General features: G+C 38.2%; 1 protein-coding gene across 1 annotated transcript; it reads right to left on the reverse strand.

Moving 5' to 3' along the window:
* Positions 1–2,280: 2,280 nt before the first annotated feature.
* LOC139141305 (tyrosinase-like) lies at positions 2,281–12,606 on the reverse strand. Its single transcript, XM_070710930.1, has 4 exons — positions 12,292–12,606; positions 3,634–3,883; positions 3,071–3,248; positions 2,281–2,443 (listed from the first exon to the last, which is right to left on the reverse strand). Exons 1-4 carry the CDS (start codon positions 12,604–12,606, stop codon positions 2,281–2,283), a joined length of 906 nt encoding a protein of 301 aa, XP_070567031.1.
* Between the last annotated feature and the right edge of the window lie 3,496 nt (positions 12,607–16,102).

Here is a 16,102-nt window from a genome sequence, read left to right on the forward strand (position 1 = left end):
CCGGGCACTTTTCCAAATTTGGTCTGAACTATTTCCCTAGGGAAATAGCTTTTCAAAAAATACCCTCTGACGTCACTTTTGTGGATTCAATGGGACTAGACGAATCTATTTTCATGTGACGTATTCTGGCGAATCGCGACACGGAATGACCTTGTTGTGTGTTATAACAATTCCTAATGCAGGAGATTAGGCATTACACTCGAGAAAAATGGGACCTTTTTCTTCGAGTGCTGAAAGGGAGAGTTGCGAGATAGAGGGATAAAGCAGTACAGCAATTTGATTTTGATTGTATCAAAAGGTTTAATGTTCGATATTTAGTTATCATACTTGATTAATCGAATAACTTTTCCTTTCCATTTCCCAGTATACGTACATGTAATATTTAGTTTAATAAATGATTGTCCATTAAACTTCTATCATTTTACACTATATCCGAGCGCGTTTTTCGTCGACAGATCCATACAGTACCATATAGTATCCTCCGATAACCTCTTCTAAACCTTCGAATAACAATGACACCCAACACAATAACTACAATCACCACTGCAACAAGTACGCCACCTGTAAAAGCTGGAAGATTTGAATCTTTAGCACGAAGAAGGAAGAATGAAATTTTACATGCTCACTGTAATCCATGTAACAAAGCTACAGAGTCATCTTATGGTTTATTTTCAAATTAAGCATTGACTACAACTGTGAAGAGGATCATACGTTTAATAGAAATACATAAAATGATACCCTTGTACGTAGCCTGCAAGAGAACGTGTCTTGAATTCTTAGTTATACTATTATGTTTACTACTAAAGGCCCACTAGCTGTAATTCTTGAAATTTGCTGACCTCAAAATACCTTCCTATTCTCTCCTGCTTTTCTCTGAATTCCACCCTCTGAAGGGATATTGGCTTTGACTGCATAAGGACACCATTCCTTTGTGAAACATTTGACAACTTCATTCAAATTTTACCGGGCATTTTTCGCTGCCATTTTCAAACATTTGATACTCTGTGCAGTTGTGTGAAGATTTCAGTGTAGATACACAAAGCAAATATCCACGGTTTTGCTTTTTCGCATGGCTTGCGACTTGATGTTTAGGCAAACATTTAATTGTGGTGTAATCTCTATCTTGTTCAAAATTGCATATGCAGTCCCAGCAGGTAGATAATAACATGTGTATACACACACTTAAATTAGCACATTCTCAGAAACATATTTTAGCTGGAAAGCAAAATTATAAAAACACTGCTAAAGATACATCTAGTGGGGCTTTAACAGATGTTTCTAAACTGTACGTGAAGAATTGCAGTTGCAATCCCTCAAATTACGAAACGAATCACGAGTTTGAATAGAAAAGCGTATCCAAGTCAGAAGAGGAAAGATTAGTAAACATAAAAACGCTGCTGGAGAAATGATACAACAGTCAACGATATGGTTTTCCCTTGTGTTAACGAGAAATTTCATCGCAAACATGTAATGAGCAATTTCATAGCAAACATTTGATGGTTACAACCAGATACAAAGGACTCGTGTTCTGAAATTTTCTGATCGCATTTGTGTCAAACGAAATCGTTCTTGTTCCGAAACTTACCATGATTGGAAGTATGCCGTAGATTAGATGCTTCAGGCGTGTGATGTGCCGGCAACTGCTTTACAGACGTTCCATCTCCAGCTATTCTGATTCCATCAATGAGAGAGAGAGAGAGAGAGAGAGAGAGAGAGAGAGAGAGACAGAGAGAGAGAGAGAGAGAGAGAGAGAGAGAGAGAGAGGGGGGGGAGAGCGGGAGGAGAGAGAGCAAAATCATTAATAATATTGTAGTGGGCATATTTATTTCCTCTCATTCAGAATATAGCATGATTCAACTTACCATCCAAGATGCCTGAATGCGTCGGCATTTGACATTTTTTCATTCTTTTAACGGCTTTCTCCTCTCGATGTCTTTCAATTTGATCTAGCGGCAAACCTGTCCTAAATCGAGATAAGGCTAATGCTATGTAAAGCTAAAGGTTAATCTGTTGTCAAGGAACCGATAATATATTCACAATTTATTCTTACTGATGTCAGATCAAGCATAACATTATGACCGTGGAGAAGAGATATAAAATACTAGTCTGTGTGACGACAAAGCCATGCTCCTTATCGGAAACGATGTGAATTTCCAGGCACATACAGCTATAGATTTTTGATCAATCACCCTATCTTGTGATAAATTCGTTCATAACGGTCATGACAGTGAAATCTTAAAAGCTGCTACGAAAGTTGCGATGTTTTTCAGCATGAAAGTCCTAACCTTGAGAATCGATGTCATCGTAGGTATATCCGAAGTGTTCCGATCTCTGGAAGAATTCGTCGTTGGTGTACACGGGGAAGAAGGGAACCATGTAGGAATAGCGGCTGTGTCCTGTCGGAGTGGACTTGCCAGGGAATTCGTCACGTGACACTCTATGCCTAATGATGATGTTGAATAAAAAATATTCCTTGGCACAAATTTTAGCTTAATACGTTATTATTTATTCCATTTGTAAGCTGTCCACAGCTGGTACTAATTAAGAAAATGGTACCAGTTCCAAATTATTCATTTAAACTGGTTATTTTGCATTACGAAGAAACATTTTTAAGGAAGAACAGTTGCGGACATTTGTATTTTGCCTTCAACACCAGGCAAATATCATTTATTTCAGATATAACCGAATGGAAATGATTTTTTCCGTCCTACGCTTAGTCTATAGTGTAGGCTGTACATGATAGAATAAGACTAACATTTGCAAAATTAGGTAATGTGTACTGAGAAATTTTTTAGGAACTGCAGTAACCTCACGGGATCTCATGACGCTGAGAAATGTCTTCACACAAAACACACGCTGTATGAGGTTACAAGATAATTGGGGCATATATCGTTAGCCATATTCATTAGCCACGTTAACATCTAAACTGTGTTGTGAACTTCAATGAAGGCTCACGATAGGCTAAAACACAACATCGCAATTGACGATAGCATGCTCAAGCTCACCCAACCTGAACACCGTGTGGTCTGTCTGATTATGTTGTTCTCCTGAATGAGTCGATTCCTCCTACCTTCGCAACCACTTGTCGAAGATTCTGTCGACGTTCGAATGATGGAGAAAAAATAACGGGTCGCTGGATGCAGTGGGCACACTACCTATCGTGCCATTCATATAGTCATGGACCAAGTTATGAAGCTGCGAAAAGCCATCGATGAACAAACCTGTGCCATTTTCTGAATCCGAAAAACCTTAGGAATAGCATATACAAAATAGGAGATAGTATATGCATTCCGATATTCAAGCTTAGAATCGTGATTTATGACATCAAAGTGAGTCAGTGAATCGACGGGTAGAGGCTTGTCAAAGCCAATGGTCTCTTCGATTCCCGAGAGAAAGTGCGAGAATTCATGGCATGCTTATCCTACATAAAAACGCCAATAAAAGTGCATGCACCTTTCTTATTTTTCCACAAAACACAGGTATGTTCTCTCATCTTCAAGAATGTTTCGAATGCTGCAATGGGATTCACTCAAAGTATTCTTGAGATATCGGTACCCTATCGGAACGTCGTTAGATTTTCTGACACTGTGGGCGTAATACATTGCTTCTCTCGTCGGTAATTTTTTCCTCTACATTGGCATCCCCCTCCAGGGCTACGTTCAACAAACGGTAATGTGGAGGCATCTCGGTCATTGCTGCAAAGTTCTCCCTCTTTGGTCAGCTCTTCGAAATCATGGCACAACAATCGCCAGTTGCTGAATGAACCCGTAAGCGTATGGCCGTTCTTATCGCTTTCTCCAACATAGTTATCATTACACACTGTGCAGTCAGGCTCCCCGGCCCAATCCCAGTAGGATATTAAGAAGTCTTCATCACCTGATATCTGAAGATGGCAGACATGCAGAGATAACGTGCACTACTGCCTTTAACAATACGTATTCAGATACATATATTTTCACCGTTTTTCAACCAAATACCCGTGGATAGACCCATTTGCCTTTGGCCAAGCTGTTGAGCCTGGAAAGGGTTAAGGTAATACTCGCCTGGAAACTGACAATTTCGAACACTCCCTCAAACTTTACTCTAGAAATCTGAAACTTTTCTTTTTCATGTATTTAAAAATGAAAGCTATGACTTAGAGTGCAAACTTTTGGATTAGAGGAACAGATAAGTTATATTTTACCGATACTTTGACATCCATGCCGGCTGCAATACTTCCTATCATGTTAGCTATGCCGGGAAAATTTAATTTTCAATGTTCACAAAAGGAATGCTGTTAAAACTTCATTTATTTTACGAGGTTCAAAACGAATTTATATCAGCAGTAGACACCTGGCAAGTGATGTCAAATTTTTTGTGTACCAAAATCTTTTTCCGAGGAGTGCCAGAAGCAGTAATTTTTTTCCAACATTTTAGTTTTTAAAGTCAGCTTAAGTTGCTTGTTCTACTACCTAAAGCATGTTGAGATTCACATCATCGGCTTGGCATTCCAGCCTATACACGTGTAAGCTGCATTCTTTATTGTTTAAATGTGAATTCTGGTCCGGACTAGAATTCAAATGTAATCATTTTCACTTAAAGATGCTGTAATAACAAGTTGAGTAGTAGGTGTTTCAACGTACTTCGAGGAATTGAACAAGAGCTTGCAATCGACAAACACAGCAGATATCTGCGGTGAAAAAAAATCATCAAAAGTTACAGCTATTTGTCATTTAAGCAAAAATCATTTCCGATCCATGAGGAAAATTTTATCAGAAATAACACATTAAAATTGATATGTCTTCTTGTTAGTCTGTCAGGGAATGTCTTGTAACCACAAACATTTCGGTGTGCTATACAAATCGTTCGACTCTTTTCTGAACTACATGACGTAAGGTCGCACATTCACAGATTGCCACAGCACACAATATCAAACGATATAAAGCTCAATATGTGGCCTCGAGCTGTGAAGATTTAATATCAGGGAAGGACACCGAGTGCAACGGTCACGAAATCAGCCGTTCTCAAATATAGTGTGATAAGATTCGGGCTATCATAACGGAAACTATTCAAAAATCCGGATCCCGTGGAAATGGTTATGAGGCAAAGAACTTCACGTTTATAGAAATGCAACTTTCAGTGTGACACGTTTTTCATTTCCCCGAAATTTAATCATAAAATTATGTTTGGAAAAGAAAGTAGATGATTAAAACATGGCATATGCCCGATTCAAACTTACTGCTCCTACGTGAACCGCCCCCCCCCCCTCCGAGTCCCCAAGACCAAAGTTTGAGGTGGCGAAAATTTGAAAGCGTCATGTTTTCCGCTTTCTTAAAGCCCAAACTCATTATTTTCACACCCTCTCATGTACTTTTTGGTTTCGCTCATTTAGATTTTGCTGAGTCATCTTAGTCCAAATTCGATTATTACAGGAGAAGAATAAAAATATTTGAAGCAGAGGTACACCTACCGATTATTCAAGCAAATACACGGATTATTTCTCATGCGACAAAGTGCTGTTGTACAACTATCGAAAGTGCAGCTGAAAGAAAAGTGAATTGTCTTACTGGTACTGTAACAGCGCTGGTCTGGTGATCTATGGCACTTATTGGGTGGTAATGGGTGAAACGTGCGATTTATGGCGTAACGTTGGATTTATGTCGTAATGTATGATTTATGTTGTCATGCAGGAATTATGTGTCGTGTACGATTTATGTCTATTGTCGCTTTCGAGCCGATGCTTAAAGGCCAATCAGCTCAGTCGTAGACCTAATTTTGACAAAGGCATTGTTTGACTCAATGCCAGCTCATCATCGACCGAAGGCCAGTTCGGTTTGTGGGAAGCATCGCTTGTATTCAAAGAAAGTTATGCTAACCAACTGTCGGAGGTACAGAGCTACAGAGTTGATCGTCAGTAGAAATGTACCATCGAAAATGACATTCTGTTCGCATGATAAGAAATAGACCGATACATTTATTAGGGAAATAGGTCGTCCTTTGCCAGGTTTATTGTGCAATAGTTTATTGGCTCGAACGATCGAGTAACTCATTTGCATAGCAAACGTGTGATAAAATGCCTTTCTTAAGGACTGATATCAACGCTGAAATGTTGCTGCCATGTCCGAAATATTTGTATGTGTGGATTTCACATATCGCGACGATTTACGCTAGTTAACGCACAAATACTTCAAAATCAATGAACATTTAGTTCATAAGGACTCCAAAGATTAGTAGCGACATTATTTTGACAAGGAAGCCAAATCAGTCAAATTTATCAGTATGGAAATTATTTGAAAAATGGCGATATTTTATAAACTATTATTGCAGAGAAAAGTGATGCAAGATTCCTGAACCTGCCACTGATAGCCAAAAGATGCGAATGTACACGTCAAATGAATTATGAAATGGTATTGCGCCGGTTAGTTCGGTCAAGGATATGTATATGAGGGACAAGATCTTCGGAAACATGCTTTACAGGACGTGAAAATGTGTGATTTATTTTTTGCTGTTTTTTTCTATAGACCAACGTTTCTCGAGGAGCATGTTAAATATGTTATGTCACCAATGTGCAATCAGGCTAGAAATTTAGGTTGTAACTCATACCTTTATTTTAAAGAAACTGCTGCGATACTATAACTAAACAGTTCCAATATTTTATATACAGAATGATTTATATTTCATATAAATATGAAAAAGCAATGATTTCAGTACAATTGAATCCCTTCTTTAAAATGTCCATGAAAATTATTCACTTGATATTCAACGCGCGTTACGATTATCATGCATGAATATAATAAATATCGAAATTGGAAATTCATTCGCACAGCAAGAGTGCAATAAATAGACCCTGAACTTACAGAAGCTTAAACAAAACTTTATCCAAGATAATATACTGATTTCTGTGACTGAATGAGCCAGTTGCAATTAGGAGTGCCTCAAACTGAGAATCGAAAACTCTTAAAGACCCCCTTGGAAGACTCGCCATGTTTCCCGTTATCATGAAACCTCGTTAATCGACTCAGTATATCGTATATCACTAACAACACATTTTGTGTGTACTTTAGAAGAAAATGTGTGTCATGAATATGAGAGTGAGTATAAATACTGATCCTAAATTCCCTGTATGTATATATATTCTTACACGCACTACACATACGTCTCAGTGCGATTTACATATTTTAAAAAAAGAAACAAACAAATACTAAAAACCAGCAACAGCAATAGGAGAAAACGAAAGCAAACAATGTCAAAATCTGTCAACACCTGTACCATTCTCGTACAATAAACAAAAGACGGTGATAAAAAATTTAAAAAAAATTAATTGATAAAAATAAAATAAAACAAAAGACGGTGATAAAAAAAACATTATGAAAGCAGCAGAATAAATTAAAAGTCCCAGTTAAAAAAAAATCCCAGTTAAAAAGTCCCAGTTAAAAACCATACAGAAGATGATCCTAAAAACTCAATCACAAATAGCACTGATTAAAAAGATGAGTTTTTAAAAGACGTTTAAAACAGTCAACAGATCTGGCGTTGCGAATCACTGGCGGCAGCGAATTCCACAGAGCAGGTGCACAAACAGAGAATGCTCTCTGCCCATATGCCTTATTAAAGGTCCCATGAGGTGGCACCGACTGCAAAGAGTCAGCTGATCTGAGATCTCTCACTGGGGTGTAAATTTCAAGCAAATCAATTAAATAAAGTGGTGCGAAGCGATGAATGGTTTTATAGGTAGTTAACAAAATTTTGAATTTGGTGCGAGCACCAACAGGCAGCCAGTGCAGATCAATAAGAACAGGTGTGTGGTGTGATCGAATTTCCGAGTCCGTGAGACGAGACGAGCCGCAGCATTTTGAAGTGATTGTAGGCGATCCAGCTGAGTCTTATTAACACCATACAGGAGACTATTACAATAATCAAGCTGAGACGTAATGAATGCATGAACCATCTTTTCCGTTGTAGGTTTGTCCAATAATGGGCGGATCTTGCCAATTCTAGATAGTGCGTAGAAACCTTTCCTGCAGACATGGCTAATATGATCAGAAGCAGAACCGTCGTTGTTGAGTTTAACACCAAGATTGCGAACTGAAGTGGACGGGGCAATATCAAACTCGCCTATCCTAAGGCTGGAAATTTTCACCGCATCTGATCTCAGGCGTGACGAAAACTGAATCACCTCTGTCTTATTATCGTAAGAATCAACATATTGGATCTCATCCACCTGCGAATTTCATCTACGCATATCTCAAGATATATATATATATATATATATATATATATATATATATATATGGACTATTTTATTTTGCATTATTAATCCTCGTTCTAAAATGGCATGGGTTGAAAGACTGACACTCAAAAAAGTGATTAAAACCATGATATGCAAAATTCAAATGCATTTTATTCAAAAAGCAAGAATTTAAAAGCCGAACAAAATAGTCATTTTGTTGTATAGAATTTAAAGAATATACAGTGCAAATTTCAGAAAATTTGACCAAGCCAGAGTGGACATGCTTTAGACAATATGTTAAATGCACACCACAACTTGTTAATACCACAGGGGCTCATAAGTGGTTATTGAAGTCAATATTACAGAGTTTTTCTTTCTTTTTAAATGTTACAAATAAACCACTGCAGCTGAAGAGCACAACATTTGTGTAGCTGTCTTTTGTGTAGCTTGTGCAGGGCAGGAAATAGGCATGGCTAGAGGTCACGGAACTAAAGGTCACATTTCTTTAATCACTTTATTGCATAACAACACACTTCGGAAAGTGCAGTATAGCAAGAACAAAACTAAACATTGTATAAAACATTGTTGTCTATGTCTTTACCTGCAGCTGCTTGGGGAAACATACGAGGACGCACTATACATGCATCTACAACCACTTATGAGTCCCTGTGGTTAATACTCAAGACAACATGATGTTAAGACAGTCATACGCAATACTTTCCATACACAATACTTCCCATTTTAGTTGTGCTTGGAAATTTGAATTTTCGATTTTCACAGAAGGAATGCCGTTAAAACTTAATTTATTACATGAGATTCAAAATGAGTGTATACTCCGCAGTATGCTTCGAGCAAGTGATGTCAAAGTTTGCGTGTAACAAAATCTTCTCAAAACAAAAATCTGCAGAGGAAAAAAATTATAAAAAGTTAAGACTACATCTCCTTTTAGCCGAAATCTTATCTTGTCCACTGCACGAGAAAAATGATATCAGAAATAGCGACGTCGACATTTACGGAACGATGTACTCTAGTCAGTTTGTCACGGCCATGTCTTGTCAACACAAAAAGTTCGGCGCACTATACAAATCGTTCAACTATGCTCACAAGTATATGACTTTCGGTCGCAGGTTTTCAGATCGCCCGGCACACAAGATCAATCTACACAAAGCTCAATATGCAGCAGAGCTGTGAAGATTTAATAGTTTAGGAGGACGTCGCGTGCAACGGTTACGAATCAGCAGTTCTTAAATACAGGGTGGTACGATTCAGGCCATAAACTATTCGAAAACCCGCATCCCAATGGAAATATTTATGAGGCAAAGAAGTTAGAGTTTGCAGAAATAAAGAGTAGAGACAACTTACCGTACAACATACTTTTTCATATCCCCTGTAATTTTGTGAATTACAACGCTATATTACTTACTTTACATATCTTAATTCTCGAAATGAAGCATAAAATCACGTTTTAAAAAGAAAATGGATATAAAATATAACATACATGCGTATATGGATGATTCAAACACACTGCTCTTTACCTGAACCCCTGTTCCCTCCCCAAGACGAAATTTTGACAGCGCTAGAATCTGAAAGCGTCCATATGTTTTCGGCTTTCCCTAAGTTCAAACTAATGATTTTAACACCCGCTCATGTATTTTGGAATTCACTTATTTAGTTTCTGCTGAGTCATCAGGAAAAAATCGATTATTAGAGGAAAAGAATAAAAATATATCGTTGCAGGGATATACTAACCAATGAGTGTAGCAAATATACATTAAAACGTTATTTTACATTATTTTTCTTTTTTAATCAAACTATAACGCCAAATGATTAAACAAAAACTAAGTGAGCGAAACCCAAAATACATGAGCGGGCGTTTTTTGAACAAACATTGATATCACGCACAATACTGCGTAATCGTCGCATATGGTACGAATTTGCGCAGGAAAAAAGGCTTGACCCTGTAACCCTTAACGCGACACGTTTCGTTTGTCATGACGTCACACATAAAATTACGGAATTTGCATTTTCACTTATCTCGGCGTTTTTAACAAGAGATAAGGGGGAGCCAATTTTTAGACGTCGAAGCCAGATTCTGGACAAAACCTATTTCTCATGGGACAAATTGCTCTCTTACAACTATCGAAAGTGCAGCTGAAAGAATAAGTGCGATTGTCTGGCTGGTGCTCTATCAAGGTACTTGGTGGGTGGTAATGGGTGAAACGTGCGATTTATGGTGTAATGTGGGATTTATTTCGTAATGTATGATTAATGTTGTCATGTAGGAATTATGTTGTCCTGTATGAATTTTGATGTCGCGTAGGATTTATGCATATTTTCGCTCTCGAGCCCGCTGCTTCAAACCAAATCAGCTCAGTCGTAATTGTAACAAAGGCATTGTTGGATATGATTGCCAGCTCCTATCACCAACTGAAGGCCAGTTTAGGTGTGTCCGAGGAGAGAATCGATTGTATTCAAAGATTGTTATGCCAAACAACCGTCATAACTACATAGATATTGTTGATCGTCGGTAGATAGAAATTTACTATCGTAAATGAAAATCTGTTCGCAAGATAAGAAATAGACTGATACGTGTATTGGAGAAATAGGTCGTCCTTTGCCCAATTTCTTTTTGCAATAGTTGTAACTCATTTTCATAGCTAACGTATAATTGAATGCTTTTCTCACGGAATGATATCATTGCTTGATTCTAGGAATAAAGTGTTGTTATTACCGCCGGAGTATATATATGTGCGTAGATTTCATATATCGCGACAATTTACACTGGTTAACGCCACAATACTTCGAAATAAAAGAATAGTAGTTTATTCGGGGATTGCTTAAACTATCCTCTTTTAAAGGGCCATTATTTGTAACTTTTGACCATTTTTTACCATGGAAAATTCCATGTTGGAGGCTCATATTTGTTGTAAAACGTTGTTTTACGAAGAAACAAACATGATTAGTGATGTTATAGCCACATAAAACTGCTAATTTTGTTCAAACGTGTTGCCCTTCCGAGCTCGTTTGTTGACGTCTGGCATGCTCAGCGTGCTGGGGAGAACAAAGATAATGTTGACGCCGCGATCACGCGATATTTACAAGTTCACGTTTATTGCGGGATCAAAACAACATTGTGTCGTGGATTGCCAGACATCTGGCTACGCAACGTGCTCGGACAATGGACTACGACGTAAGTACCGGGCATAAGTAATGAATATTTATTTTGAAATTGCTGTAAATGGCTCGCGCAGGTGCAGAAGAATGCCTATGTTGCAATCCGCGTGTCAACAGAGTTTGTATTTCTGTCCGGACAAAAATTGAAATTTTCGTTGTAAATCACATGTTATTTAGTTGTAGGGCATGTAATGTTTCCGAACAATATGCGATTCTATGTTATTTGACAGGCTATTCAACATGAGCCAGTGATCATTTCAATCAAAACTAACGGAAAAATCTCCAGAAGATACAGCTAATGGAACTTTAAAATTAGGACATCAAAGATTGGTAGCGACGTTGTTCTGAGTAGGAAGCCAATTCAGTCAAATTTATCAATACGGAAATTATTTGAAAAATGGCAATATTTCATGAACTACTACTGAAAGAAAAAGTGATTAAAGATTCCTGCATTTCCAGTAAAAGACTTTGAGCTCCTTGTTGTCTGTGCAATTGTCAATGATTAATGTCTCGTCAGCTGTCGTCTGGTGATTAATGCTATGGTAAAATTTAATAAAATATGCGTTTCCAGTAACATGTTAAAGTTAGAGTAGGTAGGTCAGAGGATATTCTAAATTTTCTTTTAGTTGATTAAGACCATTAAAATAAGGTAAAACTTAGAGAATTCACTTAATTTTTATGGAAAATGTGAAAAGAATGTCTACGGTCGGCATGATTTTCTACAGTTACGTAGGTTTGATTTACCGAAAACACCTCAATTTTTTTTATTTGGTCTAAGGGTCAAAATTAACCGAAATAAGTTCATTAACAATGGACGAAGCGGCAAATTAAACATTAATGTAAATGCATCTGTTGGGAAATCTGCCTAATTATAACTTCGCTCCATTTCCATTCATGAATTGACATACCTTTTGAAGCGCCCTTTCCCAGAACAGCATGTAAGCCCTATGCCAGGTGAGAAATGCCGGGCCTGCGTGTGCAAAATCGGCTTGAACAACGGACGGGATGTCTTTGTGTTGTGTTTTCCTCCCCTTCTCCAGATTCTGTCTCGCAGCGAAGTAGTGCATCCACACAAATTCATCGTACACGTTGATTTCGTTGAACTTGGGATTTCTTCCGTTGTCCATATCACTGTACAGTGGTGTTGGTATCATGTTGTCACTCACTGTGCCCTTAGCTTGGTGAAGATAACTTTGAAACTTGTCAACTTCGTCACTCGTCATTGTAAAAATATTACGTCGAGTTCTTGTCTTTCGTATGTCGCAGTCTGGGCCCGTCCAACCGAACTTACATGAGGAACAGTCGGCGCCGTCAAAATTACCTGCATATTAAAAGGAACGGATTGCGTCGTCACGACAGTTCCAAAAATACAATTACTTGATGCTCTCATTAAAAGTGTTTAAATATTGGTGACACATTTCTCCCGTACTCACCTAGGCAGCTACACACTCGTTGTACGAATTGGTGTGGCCACTGGAAACGATCTAAATCGCCGCCAAACCCTTTCACGGGGTCGGTTACGAGTGGTCGTAACTCGACACATCGACCCCTTCTCGGTCCGCCGCACTTTCCAGTCAATCCAAACGGCACAGGACAACATTCTTTGGAGGATAGACTCTCGGAAGTGGCGCAACTCTTCGGAAGAAACGCCTCATTTAATTGAATGAAGAAAATGGTAATAAATGCCAATAACGACGCATGTTTGTAGCTTGTAGCTCTGACTGCCATTGCGATTGCAGGAGTTATTAGGATGACCCCGTGAATTATACTGTTTTATGTACTATTACAAAATAAGACATGGTTCACAGGTCATCTTTGCATTCACGTGTGAAAATTTACTCAATTTTTTCTCCTGACAGAGCCAATTGTACCTTGCTCAACGTGTAAATAAGCGAGTATGTATGTATGTATGTATGTATGTATGTATGTATGTATGTATGTATGTATGTATGGTGCCACTCAAACCTTTACCCGCTTTTTCATAACCATTTAGTCAGGTATTGATAGATTGTGGAGTTCCATTGCCAACAACTAAATCTGGAAACGAATACTTGCTGACAATTACGTGTGCGTCTACTCGTTTTCCAGAAGCAATTCCTCTGAAAATTATCAGTGTACCGAAGATTGTGAAAGCACTTATCAAGTTTTTCACGTTTGTAGTTCTTCCTAAATCCATACAATCCGATCAGGGATCAAATTTTATGTCGGGTTTGTTTCAGCAGGTTATGCACCAGCTAAATATCAAGCAGTATAAATCAAGTGCATACCATGATGAATCCCAGGGGACTCTGGAACGTTTCACCAGACTTTGAAAAATATGATACGTACTTTTTGCCTTGAAACAAGCAAGGACTGGGGTGTATATAGTATGAAAAGGATTGGCCCCAGAACCGATCCCTGTGGTACACCGTACTTCATTTTCGAACAGGGAGATGTTAAGTTGCCAACTTTGACACCCTGATTGCGATCAGACAGATGTGATCGGAACCAGGACAGAACGATGCCAGTTATGCCGAGTCTTGATTGCAGTCTATGTAATAGAATGGCATGGTCAATCGTATTGAACGTAGCCGACAAATCCAACATGATGAGAATGACGTCCATTTTACCGCTTAGGGTACGCATGATTCATTATGGACCCGCAAAAGAGCTGTTTCGGTGCTGTGATTAGGACGGCATGCACTTTTGTGCTTTGTGTACAGATCAAACCTGGTAAGATGATATGTAGTTGTGCCACGATTCTTTCAAGCACATATGAAAGAAAATGTAAGATTTGAGACCGGTCTATTGCTCTTCAGCATGTTTTTGTCCAGGTCGGGATTTTTCAGGAGTGCCGAATCATGGGAGTCAACCTGTTGAACTACAAGTCCGTTTCTGAGCTTCGCTACCTTGGATTCGAAGTAGGTGAGAAACTCGGATGGCAAGTCCGTGGGAGGGATGTTGTTTTTCAATGCATTGGTGCATTTGCATTGGAAAGTTAACCAGCGATGTTAAATAGATTCTTAGAGTCCGCCTCTTGGATACGACGTCGATGGTATCTTGATTTCGCGTCATCACAGCGACTAAAGTCTTCAGATCGCACGCAGGTGAATATTTGTCGATATATCCCAAGCTGTGCATTTCGCCATTTCAATTCTAGACGTCGTAGATTTTTCCTGTGTAATAGGAGTTCCTCGGTGTACCAAGGTGCTCGGACTTTATTGATTGTCACTCATAGCTTTATTTTAAAGCAACTGCTGTGATATTATAAAGATAACAGTTCCAACATGTTACATACAGAATGATGTATATTTCTTATAAATATGAAAAAGCAATTATTTCAGTACAATTGTAATTATTGAATCCCTTCTTTAAAATGTCCATGAAAATTATTCACTTGATGTTCAACGCTCGTTACCATTGTCATGCATGAATATAATCAATAACGAAATTGGAAATTCATTCGTAAAGTAAGAGTACAATAAATGGCCCACAACTTGCAGAGGGTTAAACACAATTTTATCCAAGATTACATACTGATTTTTGTAACTGAATGAGCCTGTTCCGATTAGAAGCCCCTTGCAAGACTCACCTGTTTCCCATTAACATGAAACCTCGTTGATCGACTCAGTTTATCGTCTATCGCTAACAAATTAAGGTAGTATCGATGTGCAAAGTAGCCTTCATATATATATATATATATATATATATATATATATATATATATATATATATATATATATATTACAATTTCATCTCTACAACGTTGTTTCGTGAGTCTCATCAGGAGACTAAACTGGAATGAATCTACATGGGTTACACATCACTGGATACGCAGATGGTGGAATTTTAGTTGAGATTGACAGTTGTTACATGTTACATAAAAATATATTGCTGTTGTTATGAATATTCATTTCCAAGGAGAAGACTGCTTTACGTATTTGGATGTATTTGGAAGTTACTAGTTGTTGCATAATAACGCCTTGCTTCTGTGACGGCATGAAGACACAAGTTCATTTCTTTTGTTTAGCGTGGAACATTCTGGATGGCGACAAAGGTTGCACCGCTTGTTAGCACTGTCACATGGCTTGGCTTGGCTGAAACCTTCCATGAAATGGTGTGCGTGATGTTGTTTTCCTTTAGCGTCCCAATGTGTTTACTTAGTTTCTGGAGTTTCTGGAGCGTACATGTCGCAATGATGTAATGTGGTTTCTGCATCTCGTCTTGAAACGTACGTTTCGCAGGTGTTTTTGTCTGAGCGTGTGACTGTGGCTTGGTAGACGATGGATGCTTGAAGTCAGTTACCGTCGAGAGGTCATGTGTCTATTTGTCGGCAGTTGCATGTCTTGCTGTTGTTGGTCTCGGTGGCATTGTTGTTGCGATGTGGTCTCAAAATGCGTTCGTTGTGGTTGTCGGTGATATGTTTCGTGTTGTTCATTCTGCTGTAGCTAATCTTTATGGTGTTTCTGTTGAATATTTTTCTGAGCTTCTTGATTGTACATTCACTCCATTTTAGTCTCCTGACGAGTGAGTCTCACGAAACAACGTTGCAGAGATGAAATTGTAAAATCAATTCTCCAGCAACCCTTATATATCTTGCTCTACTTTTGTATTGAGCACTTTGTATCGGACAAGTCGAACCGCATACTTCGTATATATATATATATATATATATATTATATATATATATATATATATATATATATATATATATATATATATATATATATATATATATAT

This window comes from Ptychodera flava, chromosome 9 (genome assembly GCF_041260155.1).
Source record: "Ptychodera flava strain L36383 chromosome 9, AS_Pfla_20210202, whole genome shotgun sequence".
In the NCBI taxonomy this organism is placed as follows: Eukaryota; Metazoa; Hemichordata; class Enteropneusta; family Ptychoderidae; genus Ptychodera; species Ptychodera flava.